We start from the raw sequence: 19,672 nt of genomic DNA, 5'->3' as shown, positions 1-19,672 counted from the left end.
AGGCAAGGCAAACAGACACCACAAGTGACCCAAATCCTTCTGTCTTCATACTGCACTCCTTCTCTCCTATCCTCCAACCTGTCTCTGTCTCCAGGGGAACTTGTACTCAGCTAACTTTTAAGTAATCCTAGTTACCTAAGAGTTTATGATATACCTCTTGGAGACCTGCATTTTGGTAGATTTTCAGACATTATGGCAGACCATGAAACTAATTTTAAGTCAAAAAGTTAGCATAAAGGTTCTCAAATCACATCACATTATGTAGTCATCTGCCTGTAAACCTGGATCTCCTAAAGAATGCACTTGAAATTTTCTGGGGCAAAGAAAAACCCACAAATTTTATATTTCTTTTATAATGAGAAAAGATCCAGGAAATATTGTTTGCAACAGCTTCCTTATTCTTTGTTCCCTCCTTGCAAAATAAAGAAAAAAATCTGCAACAAACAAAGGGCTGACATTTCAGGCAGTTCTGAAAGCACTTTATCCAGATTATCTCACTGAACTGAGCAGCCAGGTCCAGACTTGAACATGGGAAAGCTGGGCCTAGGACTTGTGCTCTTAACCACTATGCTTTCAGATAGTCTTGCACAAAATCTGAGAAACTAAAAATACTAATTAAGTCTCCTTCTATTTTTGCTACAGTTCATACAGTATTTAAAAACTCGGAATATTAGATTACTAGAGACCCAGTGCACAAAATTCGTGTACTGGTAAGGGTCCCTAGCGGCTGCTGGCTGCTGGCTGCCGGACAGGTACTCCCTCCCTTCCCTGGGCCACCTGCGGCCGCTGGCCAGGGCCTCCCTCCCTTCCCCCAGCCAGCCCCAGCCAGCCCCAGCCCCACCCCCTGGTCGAACTCCCAGACAACTCCCAGTTGAAGGGACAATTTTCATAGGATTAGGATAGGGGGACAAATAAAAGCTATATCATGACTTGATTAATAACATCTTATCTACATTATCTCAAATAATGCTCACAACCCTATAAGGTATTACTATTAACAGCCATTAAAGTACAGTGAAGAACCTGAGGCCCAGACAGGTCAAATGCTGTGCCCAAGGTCACAAAACTTGAAAATGACAAAGTTGGGATTCATACTCTGGAAGTCTGATGTCAAACCCCTGCTCTGAATAGCTAAGCTAACCACCCTAAGACCCAGGAAAGTTAGGTGGCCTGCTCATGAATTCATACCCTAATTCAAGTCTACTGTGCTTTTAGAATGAAGCATGGTATAGAGAACACAGGCTTTGAAGTCACATAGATCTGGATTTGAATTCTCCATTATCAATTATATCTACTTAGACAACATTACTATACCCTTGTGAGCCTTAGTACTCTCATCTGAAATATGAAAATAGCATGAAGGTTCTCAAATCACATTACAAAATGTAGTCATCTGCCTATAAAGTTGTGATTTAATTCCCAAATTAAAAGAGTAGTTGTAAGGAGCTAAAATAAATTACTATGAAAAGCAGTGAGCAGAGGCTGGTACCTAATATATGCTCAATTAAATGCTATTTCCTTTGTATCTGCCTTTCCTTTCTAAATCCTTCTACAACTATACAATAATGTGTGGTTCATGTATGACCCATTCAGTCAAGCAAAAGCATGAGTATTCCCAAAAAGAGAGGCAACCTTAGAACACCTGGTCTTGCACCTGGGGAGACTGGTACATAACTCAAGAAATCTCTAGTTCTAAAACAAAATTCCTAATTTCATGCATTCTCCAATGTTAGAACTGTCAATGTTCCACAGGAAAAATTTTATTTCAAAGATAAATTCTAAAGTTGTCTAAAAATAAAGAATTGCCCATGAATTAAAGGTGAAATATAAAAAGACTATTTAAATTTACAAACAAATTACTGGAGAAAGCATCCATATTTTGAAAGGATTGTGGTAAAATATTCTGATAACTCAGGTCCAAAGAAGACAGTGAAAAGACAGAGTGACTGACTAGGACTAATACACATGTTGGAACCTTCCAAGGTGTTTTCGTCTTTACAGAATACAGGAGAAATTATCTTTAGCATTATCCTCCACCCAGAGGAATACTGCCTCCCTTGTTGTTAATATCTAGATGTTCAAAAAACTGAGAAACCCAGTGAAGCTATTTTCAAACCTACCAGGGCCACAAATTCCCCTATTTGTCTGGCTGCTCTCTGAGTGCAGAACTATTTCTCACTCTTCTCTCCTCCTATAGCATAGCTGTTTAGTCAAAGCACATGTCTGGCAAGTACTTGTTGACCTGAAATTCAACACTTAGCTTCAAACATTGTATTTCAGAGCTCTCCTACTTGCCCACAGGTATTTTAAAAAATTAGCACTGTTTACCAATGAACTCTGAGGCAGAGTAAAGATTGCTAAATAATTCCTCAACACTGTGCAGAATACCACCAAAGGACGCAATACAAACATCACCAGATTCCGAGGTAGGAAACATCTTGCTTTTCAGGACCTACTGTGCAGAGTGACCCCAAAATTGTTGTGTGTGTTGTTTTTTTATCAACTCCAAGTAAAACAACAATGACCTGCAGTCTGAAAACATTTATATCATTCTTAGGGAGCCTGTAACCTCTAGTTTCACAGGAAAGCTATCCTCCCTAAAATACATATAAACTCAGATCTGGAAGAGATCACAGAAGGTACATAATAACGGGTTGCCGAATGAATGCTATTGCCGTGGTTGTATTCTACAGCAGAGACATGTAAGAAGTACTAGAGGAACACAGGGGGAATGGCTCTAAGTGCTAGAAGAGCTAGGGAAGATGTCAGGATGAGTGGCAATTCTTGAAGAATGAGTTCACCACACAGAGAAAGCGGTAGAAGGACATTTCAGGCAGAGGTAACAACAAATGCAATGGAAGAGGCACCAGTAGAGCACCCAGAGGGAAAATGGTTTGGTGTGGCCAAAAGAATATGGTATATATAAGGGAATGACAGAAGAATCTGGAAAAGTAAACTAGCTCAGATTCTAAAGGGTCCTAAATAATTTATTAGTACTTGGACTTGATCCTCCAGGCAATGGGTATGTGTACAGATCAGGTCGTAGCTTAGAAACATGTCATGCCAACTAGAGTTGAACAACTAAATAGAAGTCAAAGAACCAAATAATGTTTGTTCTTATCTTTAAATAACATAAGCTCTTAAGGACTTGGCAAAACTAACTTACAGAGATGTACACACTTCCCAAGGATATCCTGAGTTCAGTAGAGACCAAAATCAATTTTAGACAGAAAGCTGACAATCATCAAAAGTATGATCCAAAACCACATCAATATTTAATTAAACCAATTCTAAAAGGGCTAAGGGACTTATCCACGATCCCAGAGTATTTAGTGCCAGAGCTAGGACGGAATCTTTGTCCAAGGTACTTCCTAATCAACTCTAAAAAACATTGTTGTTCCTTTCCCTGGTGCACAGAAACTGAAAGGCAGGAGAGCCAAGGAGGGCACAGAGCAAAGTTAGGGTGTGAGATGAATAGCATGAATACTAGAACCAGGCTTACACGCTGCGAGCACTACATAAATTCTCACCATCATTTATGATCATCTCTTTGAAGAATCATATAATCGCTGGTGGTTCACAGCAACCCCCACTGCAGCTTTTCATATCTGATTCGAAAGTAGGCAAAGACCAAGAGCTGTAAACATGTGGTGATGTTTCTACCTTTGGGGGGAGGGCTCTTGGAGTCCTCCATAGACAGCTTCAGCTGCTGTATGAACTCGCCGCCATACACACTTCTTTCTTGCCAGATGTTCAGCAATCTTTCTAAAGGTTTTTTACAGCCTTCATCTGCCTCTCTGCCCAGAAAAGATGAAAAGATATATATAAGCTTATGATTTTTTTGTTTTTAATTAAGATAGATGTACTTTTTTAAAAAATCAACAACTGACTAAAATATTTACACATTTAAAAACAGAAGGAAGAGTAAGGTATATTTTGTGATAAGTGGATACCCAACACTTGAACAGAAAACTACATTCTTTCTGTGGCGGAATGAGAGAGATTATATGGTAAAAGTAATCTGTCTTTTATCCCCTTTGAAAGATGGGCAACTAAGACAAAAAGTCAATGGCTGATTTTTACAGACAGAATTATCAAAATTTGATACTATCAATCAAATCTGCCCAACTGCTGCCTAAGTGCCTATAGATAGCCTCATTACTGCTCTCCCTATTAATCATGACAGCTCGCTTTTTAAGAAGACATTAACTGAAATCTAGTGCCAGACATTCTACTGGAAACTAAAGGGGACCAAAACTTTTAAGGATAGGAAAAAAAAAAGATTAAAAAAAAATGTTTAAAATGGGGAATAAATTCAGTACTACTCATCAATGCTAACACACCTCTGCATGTATAAATACAGTCATATACACTGGTCTCAACTTTAAATTAACTGCTTCACAATTATCTTAATTCTGGGCTAGGTCTATATTCCATGTTCACACAAAGATAATCTTAAAACACACTGAGCATAATACAATCCTTAGTAATTTAGTTTTTCCTGACATATTATACTCTTGAAACAGATGGTTTTTCAATGAGGTGACTGTAACTAGCATTCAGTGTGAATCAATAGCTTACCTAAAATGAGACAGCAAGTGGAAGAGTGGGGGAAGACTTTCTGAAAGGAAACAAATTCCCTCATCATCCACCTGTAACTATGAATTTTCCTGGTCTGTAGAGCTGTCTGGATGTCAACGATCTTACACTAAATGACTTCAAACAAGAAGAGATACCCTGACTTCTTCATAAGCCAGTATCTTTAATTTAATAGGAACTTCATCCCAAATCGAGATGAGAATTTCATCCACCCTGAGCCCTGACAGCACTTTTCTCAAACTTATGTTAATACTCATGGTGAGCCCTGGCCGGCTTGGCTCAGTGGATAGAGCGTCGGCCTGCGGACTGAAGGATCCCAGGTTCAATTCCAGCCAAGGGCACATGCCTGGGTTGCAAGTTCGATCCCCAGTGTGGGGGCATGCAGGAGGCAGCCTATCAGTGATTCTCTCTCATCATTGATGTTTCTATCTCTCTCTTCTTCTCCCTTCCTCTCTGAAATCAATAAGGAAATTTTTTTTTTTTAAATACTCTAAGTGAGGTAAGCTTTCAGCCTAATCTGGTCAGACTATGTGAGTTATGAATTATCAGTGTCAAATTTCACTGAATTGGGGTTAAAACACTAAATCAGAGTACACACAAATCAATTTGTTGTTGTTAAACCTTTTTTGTTGTTGTTAATCCTCACCCGATGATATTATCCCATTGATTTAGAGAGAGTGGAAGGGAGGGGGAAAGACAGAGAGAAACATCAATGTGAGAAAGACACATGGATTGGTTGCCTCCCGCACACAACCTCACGGGGCCCAAACCCACAGGGCTGGGGATCGAGCCTGCAACCGAGGTACATGCTCTTCACTGGAATCAAACTTGGAACCCTTCAGTCCGAGGGCCAATGCTCTATCCACTGAACCAAATCGGCTAGGGCAAACCTTTTTCTTTTAGTCAGAGGTGAGGGTAAGAAAAAATTCCACTAATAGTTTATAAAACTTAAAGACATGAACTAATTATTTGATATTGGTATAAAACACTTTTACTCCATCTTCAAAATATATCTAGAAACAAATTACTGCTCACCTCTTCCTCAGCTATCAGCTTGGTCGAAGCCACTATCATCTCTTGCCTGATTACTACAATATAGCTTCATTACTGGTCTCCCAGATTCCATCCTTGTCCTCCTACAATCTATTGTAAAGCTTAAAAAATAGAATTCTAGCTTCTGCGATAATGCGGAGGATGTCACTCTTGCTCAAAACTTCCAGTTTGTTCTCAGAATAGAAGTGAAAGCCCTTATAAAACCTATAAAGCCCATTATTTATCTGGCCTCACCTTTGACCTCCTCCCCTCAACAGCTACCATGGCTCTCCTGCCTCAGGGCCTTTGCACTTAAAGTTCATTTTGCCCGGAACCACATTCCCCCCAGGGTGGCATGGCTCATTTGCTCTCCCCCTCTAGGTGTGGATTTACTCCACAGCAACTTCATAGTGAGTCCTTCCCTAATGCCCCTAATTTAAAATTACACTCCCCACCCCTATTTAATTCTTCTCCGTATTACTTATCTTCTGATATGCTATATAGTTTACTTGTTTTTTGCACTCTTTCCATTTGAATGTAAGAGCAGGGATCTGTCCCACCCCTTTGCTATCTCTACCCTAGAACAAGCTCAACAAATATTTGTCTAACTGTAATCTTTTTTAAAAAATTTAGATAGGTTTCAGTAAGCCATACAATTAGTTAACTTAAAGCAACCATCCTACTACATCAAGGCAATTCATGCCAACATCAGACATCAACTATAGCACTCACCTGTTCATTCATTAAGGTTTATGAAATACTATGCTTGGAATGCAATGAATTAGGCCTAGGTCCTGACCTCTAGGGCTCCATCCAATAGTCTTTCACCTTTCCATACCCTACCTGGGGCTTCACATTCTAGCAACACTGGACCATATATATTTTCTACTCAGAATTTGCTCTCTCTCGTACATGTGCCTTTGTTCATGCTATCTCCTCTCCTTTGAATGGAACCCTCAAAGTATTAAACAAGGTGAAGAGGGAGAAGTTGTGAGTGATTCAGGTGGCTTAAGTAATAGCAGAAGAATCTAGAGGGTTAGAATAGAATTAGATTATAGAAGGTCCTGAATGCCATACTGTGGCCTTTATCCTGAAGACAAAGGGAGTCCCTGATTTGATCAAATGTATGGTTTAGAAAAATAGTCATTACAATTAACCAAATAATAACTAATCAGAACTTGGTACTTTTAACATAAAACGTGTTCTCTGCAAATACTCCTTTCACTTAAAAGAAAGATAAACCTTAATCATGACAACCAATTCTTACCTAGGATTTCGTTAAAAGGGAGGGGAGTGGCACTACACCAACCCACCCACCATCTCCGGAGGTATTTGGGATTCAATTAAGACTTTTAAGACTGATTTAAGCACAGCTTCAGCCACATTATTATACAATGGAAATTGATGCTCAAACCTGTTATAACCTGAAGACATTTTCAATAGGCTTTCACCACTAAAGGCTAAGTCCAAAAGGGGGCTCTAGTTTAATTGGTGAAGGTAATTAACCAGGGCTATATTAAGTCAAGGTTTTGCCCGGTAAGTTTCAAAGTTACAGATAAAATAGTCAAGAAATCTTTTTTACTGATGAGATTTTGCCATAAGTAGCTCTAAAAAAACTGAAGGCACTTTAGTACCTAGAACTGAATACAACTAAAGCAATAAAGTAGTTTTTATAACGAAAGAAGTTATCTTTTCATGGTGCACTAATTCGGTTCTAAATTGAGAAATCTTTAACTAAAGAAACACCAAAAAATAACTGCCACTAATCAATGAATAAACTGGAAAGTGATAATTATATACATAACTTAGTATGTTGAACACAACTTAGTACTATATATTTTAATTCTGATTATAAAATGAATCACTGTAAAATTGATCTAAAAAGTAAAAAGTGTGTATTATACACACACAGAATTGCTGCTTGGAGTGTCACGCCAGCTTGGGGCCTTTTCTTCCTCTGCAGTTTTAATGGCACTTCCTTGGTACAACTACTCTAATTTCTGTATTTCTGTCTTATCCCATGTACAGTAGGCCTATGGTAGCCTACTAAGGGCAAGAACTTTTTCAAAGTATCCCAACACTTCCAATAGCACCTCATGTATAGTTGGAGCAGAAATGTTCCTCTGCAACTGTTAACACAGAAAAGAGTTAACACAGCAAGCCTGAGACTGCTACCCTTAGAAAGGCCTGCTTACAAGGTTGGCCCTTGGCAGGCATCTGGGAACTTGGGTTTCAGAAGTGTTCCTGCCATTTCCTAACTAATAAGGGTGGTTTACTGTTCCTAAATTATTTGTGCAAACAATATGGTTTATGCTGAACACCTGCTTTCTTTCTGAAATATTGGCAGAGGATGCCTGTGGCCAACCACAATAAAAATCCTGGGCACTGAGTCTCTAATGAGCTTCCCAGGTACACATTTCACATATGTTGCCATAATTCAATGCAGGAGGAATTATGTGTCCTGTGACTCCACTGCAGCGATTTTTAACCTTTTTCATCTCATAGCACACATAAACTAATTACTAAACTTGTGTAGCACACCAAAAATTATATTTTTCCCATCTGACAAAAACATAGGCATAGCTCTGGCCAGGTGGCACAGTTGGTTGGAGCACTGTCCCATACACCAAAAGGTTGCGTGTTCGATTCCTGGTCAGGGCACACACCTAGGTTTTGAATTTGATCCCTGGTTGGGGTACCTATGGGAGGCAGCCGATGTGATGTTTCTCTCTCTTCCCCCAAAATCAATAAAAACATATCCTTGGGTGAGGACTTTAAAAAAAAAAAAAAGTGTAATTTTGATTCATTCACAACAGCGCCTATTGTTGTGTTGGCTATTGTCACTTTTACTCTGACAATCTAAAGGAAAAGAGGTCAGTGTCCTTGACTAATCAGGTATTGCATGTTTTAAAATTTTTTGTGGCACATGGGCTAAAAATCACTGCTCTGACGTGAAAGGCCTCTTGGAAGCTTACACTTAGTCTCCTCTGGACTTCAACCCATGCACCTTTTCCCTTTACTGATTTTACCTGAAATCACCAAACCTAGGAGTGGTCTTTGGGACCTGTGACACAATGGTAAATAAATATGTATACAGTGCTAACTCCAAATTTGTCTCCAAAAATTAATTCCCTACTGAGATTCAGATGACAGGCATACCTTTGAAATATTGTGGGTTTGGTTCCAGACCACTACAATAAAGGAACCATCTCAATAAAGCAAGTTGTATTCTTTTTGCTGGTGGAGGGCCTTGCCTTCAATTTGTAAAAAACTCAACATCTGTGAAGCGCAATAACGCAAAGCACAATAAAACCAGGTATGCCTGTATTTTATCCATCTGCCTATCTGGCACTGCCCCTTGGAATGTCTACCATCAAACATAACATGGCCAAAACAAAACTCTGGATTTCCTCTACCATACTGTTTTCCCAAACCTCTTCTCCGTAAGGGTGCCACTGGCCACCCACTACGTCAAAACCCCCAAATAATCTTTGATTTCTGTTCCCTCACTACCAACTCCTACTCCACTCCCACCAGCCCTACCAGTTTACATTGGGGGGGGGGGGGGAAGGGGAGCAAATCCATCCACAAAGTAAACAATCAATAAACAGAAGCTGTTATTAATCTTCTCACTGCTCCAGAGTCCTAGCTGATGTCGCCTCTAGTCTTTACTAGAGCAATACCCTCTCCAAATTAATGTCCCTGCCCCTCACTTGGCCCTTATAACCCATTCTCCAAAGCCAAGCTGAAGGGATCGTTAACAGTGTGAGGGAATATATCCTTCCCCTGTATAAAACCTTTCAGTGATTTTGAAACACTTTCAAGGCACCTGCCTACCTCTCTGATATCATCTGGATGCCACAATTCCCTTTGTTCATTGTGTTCTAACCACACTGACCTTCTTTCTGATCCTCTTACCATGCCAAAATTATTTCTACCTCGAGTTCCTACTTTACATGATTACCTCAAATGTCATTTCCTGAGAGAGACTTTCCTTCACACTAGAAAAGAGCCCTCTCTAGAATGCCATTTATTCTATTAATGTCCACATTATCACTCTCTGAAAGTATCTTGTTCATTTATTTGTCCTTATTTATGGCTGCTCCCCATTGTCTGCATCAGTTCTGGGTGCACAGAAGGCACTCAAATACACGTTGAATGAAAGAAAACTAAGGTGCACAACCATCTCCAAACTGAGAAGGAAACAAGAAGTCATTTGTGTGAGGGAAAAGTTCAAAGTCTGGTTAATTAAACCGCTATCCAAATTAAACCTACCCCTTGAGTTTGGCAGCTTTCTGACTTGAAAGGGTTCATTTAGGAAGTATGGGGGGTGAGGGAAGAGGTAGAAAAGTATCATAGACTAGAGGCCGGGTGCATGAAATTCATGTACTAAGCGGGGAGCGGGGGCGGAGGTCCCTCAGCCCAGCCTGAGCCCTCTCGAAGTCTGGGAACCCTGCTTCTGGCTGAGCGGCGCTCCCACTGTGGGAGCGCACTGACCACCAGGGGGCAGCTCCTGCATCTGCTCCCTGGTGGTCAGTGCGCATCATAGCGACCAGTTGTTCAGCCTTTTGGTCTATTTGCTTATTACCCTTTTATTATATAGGATTCCTAATCGATTCTGGTCAATAGTAATAGGTCAATTACCTTTGTTCATCAATTGGCCAAAGGAGATCCATACAGAGAGCACTTCTAACTACTGATAAGATACATTAGTATTGAAGTGGAATGGCTGGACTTTCTGTCTAACAATGGTAGGGGGAGGGGGCTTGGAAACATGGGGATCCCATATATAATACTCAAATAGGACACTAAAAGAACTAGAAGAATGCAAATAATAATAGTACTAATAATAATGAAATAAATAAATTGGGGATTTTTTTTTTTAATTAAAAAGGACCAGGTTTACTTCCTCACAATGCCACAGTTCCTCCTGGATGGGTCTTAAGATGTTACCAAGTAGAAAAGGGATTTTCTATCCTGGTATTTATTGTTCATTCTCATTCTGCCACCCCCTTCTATTAACCCTTTTCTGGATTTGGGGCAGCTAACGATTACTGTTCAATTTTTAAATAAAAATGTTACATTTAATAATGCTACAGAAAACTATTTTAGTCAATTTCCTATACCCTAAATTAACTAACTAATTCATTAAATATTTACTGAATCCCTCTCTGTGCCAGGGCAGACTAAAATGTTGCCCAGCTCCTGGGACACCAGCATTCACAGCAAGGCTACATAAACGGTATCCCCTTAAAGCTACATAACCCTTGCCGAAACCGGTTTGGCTCAGTGGATAGAGCGTCGGTCTGCGGACTGAAGGGTCCCGGGTTCGATTCCGGTCAAGGGCATGTACCTTGGTTGCGGGCACATACCCTGTGGGGGGTGTGCAGGAGGCAGCTGGTCGATGTTTCTCTCTCATCGATGTTTCTAACTCTCTATCCCTTTCCCTTCCTCTCTGTAAAAAATCAATAAAATATATTAAAAAAAAAAAAAAGCTACATAACCCAGCAGCTCTGTGCCAGACACTTCACTAAGCGCATTCCTATGAAATAGCAAAGACCTTGGACAAGTCATTGTACTATGTACTTTCAAACATACTGTTTTGCCTTTTTTTTCCACCTTGTATGTGCCCTGACTGGGGATTGAGCCTGCAACCTTGGTGTATCAGGACAAGGCTCTAACCAAGTGAGCTATCCTGCCAGAACATTTTTTTTTTCTTCCTATTGATCTGAGAGAGAGGAAGAAAGGTAAAGGGGGGGGGGGGGGGGTTTGAGAGAAAGAAAGGGGGGGGGGGTGGCAGAGAAAGGATGTTTCAAGTGCTAGACTGGATTTGTTGTTTCACTTACTTATGCATTCATCATTTCTTATATGTGCCCTGAACAGGATGGAACCCACAGCCTTGGCATGTTGGGACGAGGTTCTAACCAACTGAACTGCCCAGCCAGGGTGACCAGTTTTACTTTAGCCTCACAACTCTAATTAGGAAACTTGGGCTCAAAAAGCTAAGTATCACATATAAAGTCACTCAGCGTTAGAGGCAGAGCTACAGCCAATGTCTAAGAAACAGAACGAAATCTCCTCAAAACAAGAAAAAAGCCTATCTAACTCTAGTTTCAAACAGCTACTCTAGTAGTTTGTTCTAAGCTTACTCTCTGTTATAAGGAGGTAAGTTCATAATACATTTTCTTTGTTCATCAATTTATTCAAGTTCATAACACATTTTCTTCAGTGCCCATGTTCACCAAAAGAGCGAGCCAGCTATGTAGTGAACAAACAAAAGTCTTTTTTTTCACCTCTAGAAATCTAGATGTAATTTCTTCCTTTTGGATTTCTCATTTTATTCCATCAAATGTTTTAAATCTTTCATGGAATGCAGACTTATTTTCACATTTAAGACCTTTCACGTACACTTTAGACCCAAGAACAATTTTTGTTTAACCCACTAGTCTCCTTTGTGTACGTCCCAATTTCCTTTTGCAAAGACATTTATTTTTTTATGTTTACTGAATAATAAGTCTAGTGAAAAATCATTTTTCTCTGCTCTTCCTAGGCAACTAACTTGTGTGTATAGAAAAACAACTTGTTTTTAAATGAATAAGAAGGATTTATAAAACTCTTAATCAAATGGATGTTTTCTGTGATACTAGGTATATGTGTGCTTTATGCTCCAGTCCTCTCTGTTATAAAAAACACAACAGTGCAAAAACTTCATATGATATAGCCAGAGCAAATATCTACTTTCCACACTAGTAATTATCTTTGCAGTGACAGTAATGGCCACTATTTCCAGTAAACCAGACATCCAGAAGGAAGTAGGTAAAAATAAAGGCATAAGTAACTAATTTCTTGCTAATAAGGTTTTATTACTGGAAGGTTCCCTTGTACTATTTGGCTTTATGTTTTTTGATCATAAGCTAGAGACAATTCAGCGAAAACAAAGAAAAATATACCATACTCAAGAAATGAATTCAATAAATAACTACATCTAGGGAAAATGATGATTCAAGTGCTAGACTGAATTCCTTAATGCATCAAAATGTTTATATGTCTGAGGCAGTGTTTAAGGGCCTAGCAAAACATAAAACCATAACTTAGCCTTTGCATCACTCTGTGAAGCACATCTGTAAAGTACAAGTTATCAATTTACAAAGGTTTATCTTGAAAAAGAAAAGAACAAAAAGGAGGAAAGGTAATGTATTTAAAAATAGAACAAAAAACGGGACAACATACCTGGCAACATGAGAAAAAGCATCCACAAGGACAGATTCAAATTCTCTAGTGAATTCAGGTCCTTTCCTTTTACTGTTTTGGATGACATCATTTGCTAAATATAGAAAAGTAAGCTTTCTATTTGATTTGGCTGGAAAAAAGAAAAGATAATTTAACTTACATTAAGGAAATTCTCAATTCACAATTCTCTGCCCTAAGCTACTCCTAAGTTATATACTATTAAGACAAGCATTATCTATTTGAGGTCAAGTCTGCTATGTGTTTGAAAAACAAACTAAGGAACTCCTTGACATCTCTAACAAAAGAGGTTTGAGAATACAATTTTTGTAAAAACAAAACAAGAATGGACCATCTTCATTTCTGTGTTATTTTAACCAGGGTAATTAATGAGCAGTAAAAATGAAGATAATCTGAAGAAAATTCCTAAAGGATAAGCAGTCAATATTCTCCAGAAGACATGTTAAAGCCAAGGTTTTCATTTATTTTATTGTAAAAATGAACTTTCCTAACTCACTATTAATTGTCAAATACTGCAGAATGAAAAACTGAGGTGGGTTCTTGTAATTTATGCTCCTAGACTGAGAATTTCTCTTTGAACATTCTAATACCCATCATCAATTACATCCACTCTAAAATCCAGAGCAATCTCTAGATGCACCAATGGATATTATACCTCAAATACAAATATACATTAATGCTACATTTTTAATGAAAATTTAAACATGTCTGAAATCTGGATATGCAAAGTTATGGGTCCCACAAAAAACATAATTTTTCTCTTATACATACTCTTTGTAGTATTTGCTATTACTCTATATTAGGTATCATCTATTAAACCATAAAAATTTCAGGCAATATGTCTGAGTTACAGTTGCTTGAGGGAACATTACTGAATTTCCTGGCTATTATGCACATAATTTCTCAACCGTAAGGTTACATAATTACAATTTTTGATACGAGTTTTCTTTTAAAGGAAATAAATAAGAACACAATCAGACAGTTCAAAACATTAAATTTTCTTAAAACACAATGCCAAAGTACCTGAAAAATTCAAGCAAGTCCTATGTTAACCTTTACACACACCTAGTCCTTACTCCACTTCTCTCAGAAACCACTAATTTCCTTTGAAATGCACACAGCATGTATAAATTCTGACACTTTTAGGACATCTGACACTTTTAAGTATAGCCACTGAAGAATAACCCAAGTTAAAAACAAGATTTTTAGAACATGTTATAGTTTAAACTGATGACTTAAAGTGCTCAAAAAATATTAAATATGAATATACCGAATTGTATAAACCTTCTGGTAACAACCTAATTTTGATGACTAACTGGTGAGAAATAATAAAAACCTGGAGCTATGCTGCTACAAAGGTCTGATTATGACAAAATGTTGTTTTGTTTTTGTTTTTAAGGGGTAAAAAGCAAACCTTGTTCTGGGATGTTGCAATAAGTGAAACTACCAAGTCTATAATGCCATGAAAGTTAATAGATTCAAAAGTAAAACAGAACTTCAACAAAGCAAATTTAACTTCACAAAAGTGAAGCTTTACAAATTCCATATGCTTAATGTTAAAAAACCCAGAATTCATATTATAAAATGCTATGGATATTCAAGACTTGATATATTTTTCAGTATTACAAATATGATAGCTAAGAGGCCAGCGAGCCAAGGTTTTCACTATCAACACCACCAATTATTTTTCATCATCCTTAAATTTAGCAATGAGTACTTATTTAGGATAAAACTTTATCCTTCCACATTCAGCATCCTGAACAGTCAAATAAGCACCATGTGTGTAAAGGTGATATGACAAAGCCCTAGAGCACTTAAACACAGTCATAAAGCACACAACACACACACCCTCCACTCCAGCTCCAAGTGACAGCTCACTTGTTCAGATTCTTTCCAATATGACAAAATAGATCTTTTCACACTCTACTGATGCCCATTCCAAACTGGTTGAAATAGTTATTAGGCAAAGTTTAAATAACTAGCTGATCAAAAATTTTCACTGTTTGGCTGGTTTTGACATCTAGAAAATTCTGTAAGTTTGTAAAAAAAAAAAAGGCTTTTTTATTTGCATTCAGGACAAGATAAAAAAAATTAGTAAAAAATATTCATCTAAGAGTATTTTACACCGAACAGTTTCAAAAAGAAAGAGAGACTAGACCTCAAAGAGATAAATTAAGAATCAGTCTTAGAAAATAAAATAATACATCGGCAATAGATGTAGTATTTACATAAGAAAGAGTAATCATTTTAAATCTGGTAAATATTTTTTGAAGGCAACTCAGAGACAGTTTGTGAACATCTTAGGGAAATTGGCTTGACCATAGACAGAACTGTCCACTTATAAAGACTTAGAGTTGGCTAGAACCTAAGGGGGGATCAATTTGAACATTAGGGCACAAAGTATTTTCCACTTTAGTGTCGGGGCATTTTCAATTCATGAAGCCTGGATATTAGGAAGCTGTGTCCTGATACTTGGAAGAGCATCCTCTAGCTTTGCACTGTCCAATATGGCTGCCACTAGCCACATGAATAAACACTTGAATTATGACTAGCAAAACTCAGGAACTAAATTTTTTATTGTATTTATTTAAAATTTTTATTGCTTAGTCACATATTTCAAGTGCTCAATAGCCACCTGTGGCAAGTGGCTACCTTGTTGGACAGCACAGAGATAAAACATTTCTATCATCACAGAAAGTTGTATGTGTTTATTCAAAATGTCAGAGACCACAATTTAACTGCTACTAACCAACTTTTTCACTGTGTAACAGGTACCATGCTAAATACTGTACATGTTACAAAGAAACGAAGAGGTCTAGTTTCTTCCTCAAAACACAACCTAGTGAAAAAGAGGTAACTAGAAAGAATGAAATACAGAAGTCTCTCAGTATTATCTCTGGGGTGGAGAGGAAGGGTATTGGTTCCAAGACCTCCCCATCCTCCTAACCCCTGTGCCAGTACCAGTATCTACAGATGCTCAAGTCCCTTATATAAAACTAGAGGCCCAATGCATGAAATTCGTGTAAGAGTAGGCCTTCCTTCCCCCAGCTGCCAGCTTCACAGCCTCACCCCCGCCCCCTGCCCGTCCCCACCTTGGCCTGGCACTGCCTGTGTCCACCACCACACCCCCCACTGATTCCCCAGTTCCGCAGAGTCTGTCCCTACCCTACACCCTCCCCATTCGATTGCCCAGCAGAGGGTGTCTTGGGCATCCCTCTGCATGGCGATCGTGGGGTGATGGCGGGCCCCCCACACCCGCAGACCAATCGCATCACACCTGCCTTGGCTGGCCTGGCACCAGTGTGTGTCATAGCATGGTCATCGTTCTGTTGTTCGGCTGTTGGGTCGATTTGTATATTATGCTTTTATTATTATAGATTATATACTAGAGGCCCAATGCACAAAGATTCGTGCAAGAATGGGCCTTCTTTCCTCTGGCTGCTGGCACCGCCTTAGCTCTGGCTGGAGCCGCCTTTCTGCCTTCCCACACTGCCCAGAGGCCCAGAGCGGCTGGAGTCGTGCACCATGATGCAAGCACCTCACCCTGCCCCCAGCCACTCGGCACCTGCGTATGCAAATTAACCTGCCATTTTTGTTGATTTAATTTGCATACTTACTCCTGACTGGCTGGTGGGCATCTCAAAGGTATGGTTAATTAGTATGTTACTCTTTTATTAGGTAGATTAAGTATTATAAGTAATCTAGAGATGATTGAAAATACATAGGAGGATTTGCTCAGGATGTGCAAATGCTATATATCATCTACACTAATAAAAGAGTAACATGCTAAGTGACTGTTACCTTTGCAACACCCACCAGCCAATCGGGAGTGAGTATGCAAATTAACCCATCAAAGATGGCAGGTTCGCTCTGGGCCTTTGGGCAGCGTGGGAAGGCAGAAAGGCGACTCTGGGCTGGAGGGGAAAGGCAGCTCCGGGCCGGAGCAGAAAGGCGGCTCTGGCCGGAGCGAAGGTGGTGCTAGCAGCCAGGGGGAGGAAGGCCCATTCTTGCATGAATCTTCATGCATTAAGCCTCTAGGAAAATATAAACACTATGTAAGTAGTTGCTACATTATATTGTTTAGGGAATAATGACAAGAAAAAATAATGACATGTTCAGTACAGATGCCACCATCCTAGACCTAACTACACAGTACACATCAGCAACAACATAACTTTTTCTCTGGAATATTTTCAATCCATGGTTGGATACAGAACCTATAGATACAGAGGGCCAAGTGTAAATGTTAAACTGATGTCGGAAGGGAGGTAGTGATTAATTCTAATAAAAGTGCTACAGGTTTGGTTGGAAGGTTATGATCACATTCACTTACTAAGTGCACTGAGGCCCTGGGTACTTAAAAGCACAAGTTTTAGTGTCAAAGAGCTCTGGGTTCAGGTCCCAGCTGTGTGACCCTGAACAAAGCACTTAATCTTTTCATACCTTTATCTTCTTATCTATAAAATAGGGATAACAATGCTGGCCATAACTTTCCATCACGTGAGATTAGGGTTAAAGGAGCTTAATAAATGAATGCACTTTCTAAATTGTTCCCCCATCACCACCCCAATAACTCAAGTAGGGTGAAGTGGGGAATCAAGGCTTCAGAAAAGATGTGATATTTGAGATGGACTCTCTAACCTGACTCAGAGCCTACCAGATGGGATCCTATAGAAGCCATTCACATTTTTTCACACCTCAGATGTTAGAAATATTTGAATGGCACAGTGAGGTACATGAAGGAGGTTCTGGAACCTCTAGGCTCTATCCCCCAACTTCCCAGAAGGCTGAAGGGACCCCTATCTTAGTCTAGTACATATTTAGAGGTGGGTCTCTGCTAGAGGACTAGAACTGAGTCTCCTGAAAGAATCCTGAATTTTGGTGTCTGCCAGCCTGATGTAGTCTGAGCTTCACCGGTTGCAAGGCCTTACAAACATCACTTAGCCACTTCAGTTTCCTCATCCATAAAACAGGGTAGAATCCCCACCTCACTGATAGTAGAGAGCACAGGTGAAGTTGTTTCTTAAAGGGCCTATCATATATAGGCTGTCCGAAACAGCTCTAAGCTTCGTGTCCTCAGCTTTCTGCTATGGAACTCATCACTGTAAGCAACATGAAGGTGAAGACCCCGCCTCACAGTGAGCAATCACTAACCCCATCTCACTGATATTTATCGAATGCCAACACTGCATCTGACACCATTTATGATAGATTGTTCTCTTTACTATAGCCTCAGAGTTTTCCCATCTGCAAAGTTTCTACTTCACAGGACTCTGAAAATTTAAAAAATGACAATGTATGTAAAGATGTCAGTATTGGGCCTGGCACATGATAAAGGCACAGTAAATATCATCATCTCCATTTTACAGGTAAGGAAACAGAGGACCGAAGAGGTTAAGCTGCTGGGGTCAGTAAATGTCAAAGTCAGGCTTAAATTCCAGAGAGGTGGCCTCTGGAGCCAACATGCTTTCAAGCACCCAACCTAGTGCCTGGCACATAATAGGCTGAGATCCAGGAATGCCTGTTAGATGGTGCGCGGGGTCTAGAATCAATGAAAGTTGCATGAGAAGAGGAGCCTAGGTGGTGTGGCCCTTGAACCTCTCTATACTGGGAGTAACTGAACCCACTGCACTGGACTGTTCTGAAGACTGAGTGCGAGCATATATCTACCAGTCCTGGCATAATGACTGGCACCGAATAAGGGCTCTGTAAGTGGCAGCTATCCTAGTCCTCCTTTTACAGGTGAGAAAACAAGAGGCACGCAGGTGGAGAAACTCGCCCAATAGCGCCCAGATAGTTAAGTGGCTGAGCAAGGACTCATCCAGGCAGTCTTACTCCAGAGTCTGCTGGCTCTCACTCCAAATGCCCAGTGAAGCGCCTGGCACACAACAGGCTAGGCCAGTAACCTCCACAGGGCGCTCAACACTGCCCAGATAATAATAGTTACAAGTGTCAGGAGGAACCCAAAGGGAAAACGGCTGGCTGAACTGGGAGTCTGAGCACTGGAGCCCTGGGTGATGGAACCTCCGACAAGTACCTGAAACCTTCCCGGGCCTCATTTCCCTTTTCCGAGAAATGGGGATAACACTGTCTCCAACCTCAGAAGCCCAAACAGACCCCGGGCCTGGAAAGCAACGCTCATCGAAGAAGCTAGAGGGGCCCCTACAGTGGGTGGAGGAGAGGACAACCCGGGGAGGGCTCCAGAGGGTGGGGGGAGGGTGTTTACCTTTGCGGAGCTCGCGGTGCCACACCGAGACGATGGGTCCCGCGTGCTTGCGGTGGTGGATGAGCCACAGAGACAGGGTCTGCACGCTCTGCTGCGAGTTGCTCAGCTCCGAGAGCTTCTTCTCCAGCGCGGATTCCGAGAAGGAGGACATGGTGGCGGCGGTGAGGCCCGGCAGGGAGCGGCCTGGGCCGCCCAGTGCGGCGGGAAGAGCGACGGCAGGAGGCCGGGGCCCCACCAGACCGCCCGCGAGACTCTTTACTCACTGACAGGCAGCCAGGCAAGCAGGGGGGGGGGGGGGGATGGGTCTCCGCAGTAACAGCCGCCGGAGCCGCCGCCACAAGATGGCCACCGACCTCTCACCCCGCCGTGCAGCAGGGTCAAAGGGCAAGGGCCGGAGTAGCTGGACGCCGGGAGGTCTCAGAGCTGTAGATACACTCCTCCAGTGGCGGCGGCGACCTCTCTGAACCTCGTTCAGGGCACTTCGAAAGCGACAGAAGGGGAAAGGAACGCAGTTCGGCGGCCTCCGGAAGATGCTTTCGCCGCTCGCGCCCGCACGCCGGCGCAGTG

The 19,672-nt window shown here is 40.7% G+C and overlaps 1 protein-coding gene across 5 annotated transcripts in view; it reads right to left on the bottom strand.

Moving 5' to 3' along the window:
* The window catches only part of RPRD1B (regulation of nuclear pre-mRNA domain containing 1B), an 83,165-nt gene extending 63,776 nt beyond the window's left edge, over positions 1 to 19,389 (bottom strand). For 4 of the 5 annotated variants that reach the window (XR_008557647.1, XR_008557648.1, XR_003620667.2 and 1 more), the window contains exons 1-3: positions 19,106 to 19,389; positions 12,862 to 12,991; positions 3,664 to 3,797 (exon numbers count right to left, since the gene is read on the bottom strand). Coding sequence is in view for 2 of the 5 variants with exons in the window: in XM_008149631.3 (XP_008147853.1) it covers positions 3,664 to 3,797; positions 12,862 to 12,991; positions 19,106 to 19,256 (415 nt within the window). In the remaining 3 variants the exon portion in view is untranslated. The remainder of the gene's footprint in view (positions 1 to 3,663; positions 3,798 to 12,861; positions 12,992 to 19,105) is intronic. The other variant, XM_028157738.2, reaches the window with a different exon arrangement.
* Between the last annotated feature and the right edge of the window lie 283 nt (positions 19,390 to 19,672).

The sequence above is a fragment of the Eptesicus fuscus genome, chromosome 12 (genome assembly GCF_027574615.1).
Source record: "Eptesicus fuscus isolate TK198812 chromosome 12, DD_ASM_mEF_20220401, whole genome shotgun sequence".
Lineage (NCBI taxonomy): Eukaryota > Metazoa > Chordata > Mammalia > Chiroptera > Vespertilionidae > Eptesicus > Eptesicus fuscus.
The sequence above is the reverse complement of the archived record's forward strand: the minus strand, read 5'-3'. Positions and strand labels throughout refer to the sequence as shown.